The sequence below is a fragment of the Canis lupus genome, chromosome 19 (assembly GCF_003254725.2).
Source record: "Canis lupus dingo isolate Sandy chromosome 19, ASM325472v2, whole genome shotgun sequence".
Lineage (NCBI taxonomy): Eukaryota > Metazoa > Chordata > Mammalia > Carnivora > Canidae > Canis > Canis lupus.
Genome location: NC_064261.1, coordinates 39,613,982 through 39,624,836, shown reverse-complemented (window position 1 = coordinate 39,624,836; position 10,855 = coordinate 39,613,982). Strand labels below are relative to the sequence as shown.

Genomic DNA, 10,855 nt, shown 5'->3' with positions numbered 1-10,855 from the left:
CAACGGCCTCGATGTTGCTAAATCCAACTGGTATTTTTCAGTCATCATCTTACTTGAGGTTTATGCAGTGACAACCAGTGCTAATACTCTCTTGTAGTAATATTCCCTTTCCGAGTCCAGGACTTTAATTACTACCTATCTCTCCAGTCTTACCCATCCTTCCGGGTAGCCCAGACCTCTCTTCCATGCTCCCGACCCCACAAGGCAAGTGATTACCTGGGCATCTCCCCTTGGATATCTCAAAAGCATCCCATGCCCATAACCTGATCTTTCTCTCTATCCCCTCATCTTGAATATGCTATTTTTTCAGTCCCTCTTGACCTAGCGGATCCCTATGCCTACTTTAGATTCTAGTTGAAGCATCACTTCCTCAGGGAACACGAGGTGAATGCCCTCAAAGAAACTTTCACAGAATTTCTCTGCTTCATAGAAGCAAGAAGGGCAACAACAACTCCGCAAGGGCAGGGATGACTGTGTTCTGTCTGTATCCCAGAACCTAAAGGGGTTGGCCTCCGGAGCTCTTCTATTTGCACCGGGGTCTCTCTGCACTTTTTTTTTTTTTCTAAGATTTTATCTATTTATGAGACAGAGAGAGAGAGAGAGAGAGAGAGAGAGAGAGAGAGAGAAGCAGGCTGCATGCAGGGAGCCCGACGTGGGCCTCGACGTGGGACTCGACGTGGGACTCGACGTGGGACTCGACCCCGGGCCGCCCTGGGCGGAAGGCAGGCGCTAAACCGCTGGGCCAGCCCGGGTTCCCCTCTCTGCACTCCTTCAATGAGTGTTACCTGTGCCACTCTGTGCCAGCGTGAGACGTCACTAAGATGGTTACAACTTGACAGAGTGCAAAGAAGTGTAGCAGGTGAGAAAGTCATCTAACCCCCAAACTACTTTCAATTGCGATAAAAGGCTCAAGGATCACAATTTTTTTTTTTTTTTTTTTTTTTTTAAGCCAGAAGGCTTGTCCCTTGAACAACCAACACCAGGCACACCGTGAAATAATGCTACGGGTCCAGGGGGCTCCTATCCTTAGGTTCACACCTCACTTAGGGCTTGGGGAGCGGTGCCCGGTCCCACCTCAGCACGCCCGCTGCTTTTAACCCAGCACTGCGGGCCCCGGTACCGAGGGCGGCTTGCGTAACCGCAGGCAGGAGAGCCGACACCTGAGCTCGGCCAGGTGTCCCAGGGACCGGTCCGCAGTCAGAGCCTGGAGGCTTAAATAAGGCGGAGGGAACCGAGCAGAAGCTGCAGCTGGGAGGCTCGCACCCTGCCTCCCCGGGATCCAGCCGCTCGGGGCCAGTCCCGCGAGACTACAGCGAACTTCCAGGGATGCCCTCCAACTCCAGGTGAGCACCCGAAGGGGCGGGGCCGACACCGCCCCGCCGGCGTCTCAGTTCTCGCGATCTTTCCGGAGCCGCCCCTCCACCGAGCGTCGGAGCGCGCGTGCCGGCTGCAGGCCCCGGAGGGCGGGGACTGAGTGACCGGGAGAAGCCCTGGTGCCTGCTCTACGGAAGCCCGCGAGGGAGGGTGGTGACCGCCGTCCCGTCCTGTCGTCCCGATGCCCAGCGCCAGCGCCAGCCGCAAGAGTCAGGAGAAGCCGCGGGAGATCATGGACGCGGCGGAAGTGGGTGTCCTCCTTCCCCGGGCCTGGGAGAAGGGACCCCTGGGCCGCAACGCGCTGAGGGAGGGCGGGAGGAGGGGGAGGGGGGAGGCGGGCGAGCAGGGGCGCGGCCTGCGGCGACACGGCCTCCGGCTTGCGGGCCGCGGGGCCTGGGGCTGGGGTGCCCGGCGGCCTCCCTGGGCGTCCGGGGCCCTCGCGAGCCGCTCGGGTCCGCGGTTCTCACAGGGGCGCTCGGGAGGCCTGGCGCGCCCCGGGGCGGGTGGCCGTGCGGCGCCCGCGGCCCCGGAAGTAGGAGCGCCCGCCTCACGTTTGCGCCTCCCCGGGTGAGGCACGGCCTCCGTGTCCTCCGCCCTTGCGCCTCGCCTCGCCCCTGGTCGCTCGCCTTCGGTTTTATTTTTTCTTTTCTTCTTATTTTTTTAAAGCGGCTCTCGTGTTCCTCATGTTTTTTGCAAGTAATGACGAGACTTGGTTAAAAAAAAAAAAAAAAAAAAAAACCGGGTCTGCCCACAGGTTTGAGGACCATGCACCACGTGACAGCCTTAGAGCCCGCTCGCCACGTTCACGGTCTCCCTGCTCGCGATCCCCGGGAGCTCAGGGGGGCAAGTTTGCAGAGCAAGCATCAGAGATGAAGTGATGGCAGAATCCTGTGGGTCATTCGTGATAACCACCCCTTCGGGCGCCTTCGGTGCTCTTCGGGAATGAACGTTTGAAGCCGCCCTGCCACTACGTGTGTCCTGCAGGATAGCCCAGGCCTTCATCCCTACCCGGCTCTTAACCGCCCCCCCCCCTCCTTGAGAAATTACAGATTTGTGATAAGCTGCGTAAGGAATAGGTCATCGTAATAATATTGGGTGGAATGAAAAGCTGCTGAAATGTGAACAGTACTGATAAGTGACCCTGTATTCCACACGTTGTGATCGATTTATGCTGGCCTCGTGCTGCATCGTGTGATCGTCTCTCTCCCCACCCACGAAGGCTGGGTTATCTTGGTCTTTCTTTTTTTTTTTTTTTTTAATTTTTATTTATTTATGATAGTCACGGAGAGAGAAAGAGAGAGAGGCAGAGACACAGGCAGAGGGAGAAGCAGGCTCCATGCACCGGGAGCCCGATGTGGGATTCGATCCCGGGTCTCCAGGATCGCGCCCTGGGCCAAAGGCAGGCGCCAACCGCTGCGCCACCCAGGGATCCCCGATGTGTTTTTTATTTGGAAAAAAAAAAAAAGTTCAGTATGCACCTTAACACGTCTCGTTTATTTCCGTGTGAACACAAACTCCACTATCTGCCAGATCTAAAGGAGAGGATGCCACGCAAATAGCTACGGAGCGACCGAAACTAACTGCTTCGTGTATGTCTTACGTTACCTTGTAAAATCGAAGGAAATAATTTTCGGTCGCTCTTGATCTGATTGATTAATTAAACTGTGCTCCCTTGCAGATAGCCTAGGTCTAGATAGAAGATCGACGTAATGGTGGGACTGTGTCGTTTTATAGCTAGAAGAATCTTAAGATACCACTTTAGAAGTAAAGCAGGATTAAAATAAAAAGGCCACTTACCTATTCTGTCAGTAGAGTTTGTTGTTAATCGTCTGCACCGTAGAGATCTGTTTCCTGTTCCCTGACTTTAAAATGTAACAAGAAATTAGTGTGCATTTCCAACTGCCTGCAACCCTGTATACTGAAGGTAGGTTTTAGAAACAGGAAGCTGGTGAATATTTTTTTGCCTTTTTTACAAAGTTTGTAGTAGCTTATATCCAACATCTCCGATATCTAAATACTGAGGACATCTGGTGCTCAGAGAGCTTACCCAGAAATGTTTGTTCTCTTTGAACATCTCTTCCTGTAATAGGAAGTTAATAAAACTGTGGTATTTCATCCTACTCCCTTCATAAAGGAAATTTATATCCCTGCTTTGAAGTCATTTAGTGTCCTTTTTTTGCAGAAGGTACTTAAGATGTATTGTATGTGTGAAAATTTTATCTTTGAGTGCTGTTGTGTATGGTCTATCCATCCAGGAATGATGATCCTCAAAACAAATTAACCAGAAACTTTTTCTGTATATAGGTAAATGATCCGGCAGATTTCCACACTTTACAACTGCTGGCTCTCTAAATTCCGGAAAGTTAAAATGAATTCATTTTTATATTGTTGTTTGTAGGTATGTGTATACTGCGTTATTCGTGTTTAAAAAGTTGTAATCCAAGACCATTTTCTTGTAGGATTATGCTAAAGAAAGATACGGAGTATCTTCAATGATACAGTCACAAGACAAACCAGGTTAGTAGCTATATGATAATACAGCCTTTTTTTTTTCCTTTGTAATTCCAGGAAACCCTTCATGAAGTTAAGTAAGTTTGGCATATCTCTGAAGGCATAACTCTGAAAGGTTAAGTGATTAACCCAGGCAGGTGCCGTAACTCTGCATAATCATGGTCAGTCTAGGGCTACCAATCTTGAAAGAGAAGAAGAATATGTTAGAGTTTACTTTAAATGGTAAATCATATTTAAAAAGATGAGGTAAAAGATTTAAGATTTATCTCTAGCCTAGGAGACAAGAATGGTTAATATTAACTGCTTTCGTTATAAGCAACCTTCTTGTGTGTTGTATGAAGCCATCTCCTTTCCTTTTCCCCCTTGACTCTGTTATATTTCCTTAAAATTTACTTGTCACGTGCTGTTTCTCTCAGATCTGTACGTTTTCTATTTCTAATTATTTCTTCCTTTTGTTTGTATTTTTATATGTTTGTATGTATGGAGTTTCAGCAGATTTATCTTACTCTCGGCTATTTAACACTTTTCCTTTGGTAGACACCCCAGATCCTTCAATCTTTGGTACAATTGCAGACCTTTAAGTTCTGGCTCATTGGAAGTACTAAATACATCTCCCTCCCTCCCTTCCAAGCCTACCTGTGAATTTTATGCTTTGAAAATAAACCTCCAGGTCAGTTTTATTGTACTTTTCGAATTTGATTTATTGCATTGCCACAATATCACTTATTTCGCAACTTTCTTGGAAAAATGTACAATATAAGGCCAAAATGGTTTGCTAAAAATAAACTATTTCCAAAAGCAAAGAGGGTGGAGTGAAATAATTTAGTATAAAATGGAATATAAACTGTATAGTATGGAAGAGGACATTCGTCTGCCAGGACAAGCAGAAGGGGTGATTTGAGACTTTTTTCCAGCTTCAGTATCCTGAATTGGACTTCCTTGAACTATGACAAAGAAGCGCACTGGAGTGTTGATCTCTTAACATGAGCCCCAGTCACTGTTGCCTTACTATTCCCATTTGGCTGGCAAAGCCAGACTAGTGTCTTCCACTTAAAATTTTATTCTCACAAAGGGGAAAAATAACTATATATGTCACCTAATTAAAGTATTAGAAAAATTCTGCCCTTGGTTTATCTCTACTAAAATCCTAATAGTTGAATGCGAAGTTTGCTTCCTGTGTGCTTCGAATTCTCCAAATTCCTTTGTTCTAATACTAGTGACTTACAAGTGTGGAAGAGGAGGCACCTATGTGGCTCAGTTGGTTAAGCATCAAGCTCATGTCAGGAACCCAGGATACTGGGATCAAGCCCTGCATCGGGCTCCCTGCTTCCTTTTCCATCTGCCTCTCCCTTGGCTCATGCTCCCACTTGCTCTCTATAAATAAATAAATGTATTTATAAATTTATAAATAATAAATAAATAAAATCTTAAACCACACAAAAAATATGGAAGAGGCAATAGATTTTCAAACTAAAACCCTGCTGGCCCTGATCATTGTCTCAGCCAGTCATACTGGTGAGAGTGTGACATGCACCTCAAGTATGTATGGATGTGAAGGTTGAGAATCCCTAGGCTAATTAGTTGGAATGCCACAGAAAAGAATGATACTTTTTGCTTTCAAAAGCACTATTAAGGGGCAGCCCCGGTGAGGTGAGCGCTGCTTTCAGCCCAGGGCGTGATCCTGGGGTGCCAGGATCGAGTCCCACGTCAGGTTCCCTGCATGGAGCCTGCTTCTCCTTCTGCCTGTGTCTCTGCCTCTTTCTCTCTATCTCTGTGTGTGTGTGTCTCATGGATAAATAAAATCTTTAAAAAAAAAAAAAGGGCACTATTAAAATAGGGTCGCCTGGGGGGCTCAGTGGTTGAGCATCTGCCTTTGGCTCAGGGTATAATCCTGGGGTACTGGGATCAAGTCCTGCATTGGGCTCCCCGCAGGGAACTTGCTTTCCCTCTGCCTCTCTGTCTCTTCATGAATAAATAAATAAAATCTTTTTGAAAAAAATTATTATTAAAATTAATCATGCTGTTTATTTACAAGCTTATTCTTTCAGATTTACGTTACTCTGGTTTGGTTTGGTTTTGACTGACTAGTTAATAAGTCGTTTGCTTTTTTAATCTTGGCATTTTCAAATTTGTCTTTTAAAATTTTATGCTGCTTTGTCTGTCTTTTCTCTTTCACACTTTCTTTTGCCTGAGTTTACAGAGCAGATTTGGAAGTTGGTTTAATTCATAAGATGTGTTGGCAATGTTTTGCAGAAATTTTCTTGTGATACCTCATGGCTTAAAAATTCCTCATTCTTTCTCTTTGTTTCTGGCAATGAGATCTATGGCTTTCTGTAAATCAAATTCTAAGCTGCGTCTTTGCTTCAAGAGACAAGTCATAAATATATTTAGCAAAGTAGGTAAAATAAATTTATAATTTGATTGTATTATAATATCCTCCCAAAAGTATTTTTAATAATGTAACTAGGTTTTGCTGCATGTGTTATTGACAGATTTGGTTACAGTTAGGCAATGTAACTCTTGAGGATAGAGAGCTTTTATTACTTTTAATGTTATGATGTCATCTATTACTGTTTTTAATTAATACTAAAAATTTTTCTTTGAAGTTACTGTATAATTATAACAATAAAATGATTTCTGGATCATGATTGCCCTATTACTATCTTGACATAATAGTTGTTTTTTCCATAGTTTTCCTGTTTTGGGGACTCTGGATATAGTATTTTGTAATAGGAAACCAAGTATGAGATATTATACAGCATGACTGAATCTAGAGGCTCAAGCAGCATCTGCAGTTTCTGTCTTTACTTTTGGCTCTGTTTCCTTTAGGTTATTGGCCTTGTCCTCTTATCCTACCATCTCAGGTACTGGGAAAGGTAGTGGCTGCAGCCTAGGCCTACACCATCTCAGCTCAGGAACCCCAGGAAAGAGAGTTTCATTTCCATGTGTTTATAATAAGTCCCACAGAAGGATTTGATTAGCTCATTTTGAGTAACATGCCTCCTCTGGATCATTCTCTGTGTCCTGGTACCATGACTCTCCAGGCCTTGCAGAAGAGCGTCCCGTGTGGTTGACTTACATACTATGGCAGGCAAGGAGAAATACCATGTCCACTTAGGCAAAGGCAGGTGAAGACAGGCTGTATTTGGCCCTATAAGTTATTGAAGTGTGCAAGAGATTTGCATTTGGAAACTATCTCTTTGACTCCGATGTAGAGTGAATTAGGGGATCAGGGGAATGCCAGTTTTAAGGCTGTTGCTGCAGTTTAGGCAAAATAAATGGTACTTTGGTTTGAGATGGTAGCAATGAAGATGAAAGAGAATTGGATAGATTTTAGAGATATACTTAGTATAATTCATAAACCTTAAAGCAAATTGTATATGGAGAATGATAGGAAAGAATATGTCAGAGATTGAAGATTACTTGAGATAATAACAAGTACTTATGCTAGCTGTTAAACCAAAATGATTATGACTTTGTACATTCTGAATTAGAAAATTGTTTCACTTATTTACTGCAGATCGAGTTTTGGTTCGAGTTAGTGACTTGACAGTGCACAAAGCTGATGAAGTTGTTTGGGTGCGTGCAAGGGTTCATACAAGTAGAGCTAAAGGTAAGATTGATTTAATGATTACAGCCCTTTTGATAAGGACTCTGACTTTTTTGTTTTGCAGATTCCTCACAAATCAAAATAAATCTTTAAAAACAAAGCAAAAACATCTGTTTTCTTTCTCGAATTACTGTGAAGCATTAGTTAATTAAGCATGGTTAATTACTTTTAGATTCTTGCAAGATATCCTTGGGATGCCTGAATGACTCAGTCATTTAAGCTGACTCTTGTCTCAGCTCAAGTAATGATCTCAAGGTCGTGAGTTCAAATCCCAGGTTGGACTTCACCCTGGGTGTAGAGCCTACTTAGAAAAAGAAAAAAAGGCATCCTTAAAAATAATTTGACCTTAAAGACTCAGATTAAATCTAACATTTTAAGTAAGGTACTTTTCTAGCATCTCTCAAAAGTTCAATTTATTTATTTGTTTGTTTGTTTGTTTGTTTATTTATTTATTTATTTATTTATTTGAGTTGGGGAAGAAGAAGAGAGAGAATCCCAAACAAGCTCCACACCCAGGGTGGAGCCCAACACAGGGCTCTATCTCACAACCCCAAGCCACCCAGGGACCCCAAAAGTTTAATTCTTTTAAGTGAAGAGTATATTTGAAAAGCTTTTCATATTTGATATTCTTATATTTGTCATATTTAGATAGCCAGATAGGTGATAGAGAAATAAGGCTAAGATTAAGTTGTCCGATACAGTGGCCACTGGCTACATTTAACTATTTAAATTTGGACAACCTGGGTGGTTCAGCGGTTTAGCACTGCCTTCAGCGCAGGTCGTGATCCTGGAGACCCAGGATCAAGTCCCACATCGGGCTCCTGGCATGGAGCCTGCTTCTCCCTCTGCCTGTGTCCCTGCCTCTTTCTCTCTGTCTCTCATGAATAAATAAATAAAATCTTTAAAAAATAAAATAACTATTTCAATTTAATTCAGTAGTTCAGATGTCACTAGCTGTATGTTGAGTGCTTAATAGCTGCAATGGCTAGTGGCTCCCAAGTACAGCAAAAATACAGAATATTTTTGTTACTGTAGAAAACTATGTCAGACAGTACTAAGACTTTAGCATTAACAACAAAGAAAGGTTGGGGTAGTTTAGACAGACCTGTTCCTTCTAGAAAATTGTCCTAGCCTAGTGTTCAGAATTGTCTAAACATATTAATGACACTTAACATTAGTTTATAATTTTATACTTTTCACACACTTTTTTGAAACATTTGATCATCCCTACAAATTTGTGAAGTAAGCAGAACAGGCTTTGTTATTCTACTTTGTAATCAGAATACTAAGACTTCAAATGGTAAAGCCACTCACCCAAGTTCTCATGGTAATTGGTATGTAGAATATGAACAGAATGTGGTAGTTTTCTAAGGCACTTAGTATCCCCAGCAAAGCTAGTTAGCTGGTTACTTCTGTGATATCTAATATATTCTATGTTACATTATTTCTTACTTTAGGATGTTTTATTAGAGAGTTAATGTAGGCCCATCACTTTTAAAATTCTAACATTTTATACATATATCTCACTCTCAAGATCACTACTACTAGAAGTTTGTCTGTTCTTCCAGTATACTCCACCCAAATAGCTGAATGCTGTTGGACTTTGAGAAGAATACTGGTGGAATTTTAATTTTTTATAAAATGATGATTTCCCTTTCTGAAAGTTTGGGCTGTTTATTCTACCAAAAGATAATCACATTGTATTGTAATCCTTCATTTAGTTGTCTTTTTCCCATTAAACTGGGAGCCTTTGTGTGTTCCCTAAACATAGTTATTTAGCAAATTAAAAGATAGAATGTATGCTACATGTGGGCCTGAACCAAGAATATTTCCCTTTGCACCCATCCCCCAAATGGAACAGTTTGATAATTGCAGTGAATTGAAACACATCAGATATTTTTAAATTCATAAATTTATAACATTTCTAAGACAGGCAAACAAAACCTGGTTGGTAACCAATGAAACAGGCTCATTATTTTGAAAACTGATAAATAAAGAGAAAATACCATTTCTGTATGGAAACAGAATGGTAAATGGGAGAAAGTAACAATGAGGATGCAGTCAGCAAAATCTAGACTATAGGAAACTACTGGGCAAAAAATGACCTGATCTCTCCAATAAATAAATTGAAAAGGGAATATTAGAATTAAGAATTTTATCCCTCAGCCAGTTACTTATTTGGATTCGAAGTTAAATAAATGAAGGAAGGAAAGACACTTGAGACTCTTGGAAATTTGAACATTGGCTGGATGTTTGATGTTAACAAATGTTCTTTTTTTTTAAGTTGAGATAATAGTACTGTGGTAATGTTATTTTTAAAAAGATCTTATCTTAGGATCCATACTGAATTATGTATGGATGAAATAATGTGGCTGAAATTTGCTTCACAGTAGTACAGGAATCAAGGGATATGAGGATTGGGATAGAGCTGAAACAGGAATGGCCATGAGTTGATATCCATGGGGATTGTAGGTAGACATTGGTATCATTTAGAAATAATGATCTTTTTGTCCTTTTCTTTCAAATGTTTATCTCATTTCTTGTTTCTCTTTGCAATGATTAGTAGATTCTCCAGTACTACTTGGATTCCCTCAATGAAGAATTTTTCAAACTGCAGAGATTTAAACTCCTGATGAGTTATTTCATGATTTTGGGTATTCTGCATAAAGTGTCATTAGAAAATGCCACAGTTCAAAGACTAGATTAAAAGAAGTTTTCTTCTAGTCCAGATTTTCTGTTACCAGGAATAGATGTTAAGTTTTACTAGACCTTTCTCCATCAGTTTTTTTCCCTCAAAATATAATTGTGTTGAGTGTATTTATATAGAAGCTCATATACTATTCTCTCTTCTTTTGTGTTTGTTTGAAATTTTCCATATAATAAAAAATTAAAATGCAGTTGATCCTCTTTATTTGTGGACTGTGTATTTGCAAATTTTCCTGCTTGGTAAAATATAGTGGTAACCCCAAAATCAGTACTCGTAGCACTTTCACTGTCATTCACAGAAATGCCAGACATGTGCATGTGCAGATAGGTCCAAAAACAAATCACCCAATGCACATATTCCCAGCTGAGGTCAAACAGTGAAGCTCTGCCTTCTTCTATCAGCTCTCATTTAACAAGTGTTCCTTTCACAGTCTAATGCCACATTCTTCACACAGTTTTGTGCTTTCTGTTGGTGATAAGGTGGTTTACAATGGTCACCAACCATAGTGCTAAAATTTTTTCTAGTGTTCCTAAGTGCAAGAGGGCGCATGCCTTGCAGAGAAAATACATGTGTTAGATAAGCTTCATTCAAGTGTGAGTTGCAGTGCTGTTGGCCATAGTTCAGTGTTAATGAATCAGCAATATAGTGTGCCT

General features: G+C 41.8%; 1 protein-coding gene across 2 annotated transcripts in view; it reads left to right on the top strand.

The window, feature by feature from the left end:
• The first annotated feature begins 1,401 nt into the window (after positions 1-1,401).
• Positions 1,402-10,855, top strand: part of DARS1 (aspartyl-tRNA synthetase 1) — a 60,960-nt gene continuing 51,506 nt past the window's right edge. The window contains exons 1-3 of one of the 2 annotated variants that reach the window (XM_025430595.3): positions 1,402-1,621; positions 3,834-3,891; positions 7,406-7,498. In XM_025430595.3, the coding sequence (XP_025286380.1) occupies positions 1,556-1,621; positions 3,834-3,891; positions 7,406-7,498 (217 nt within the window). In that variant the 5' untranslated portion in view covers positions 1,402-1,555. The remainder of the gene's footprint in view (positions 1,622-3,833; positions 3,892-7,405; positions 7,499-10,855) is intronic. The other variant, XM_049097194.1, reaches the window with a different exon arrangement.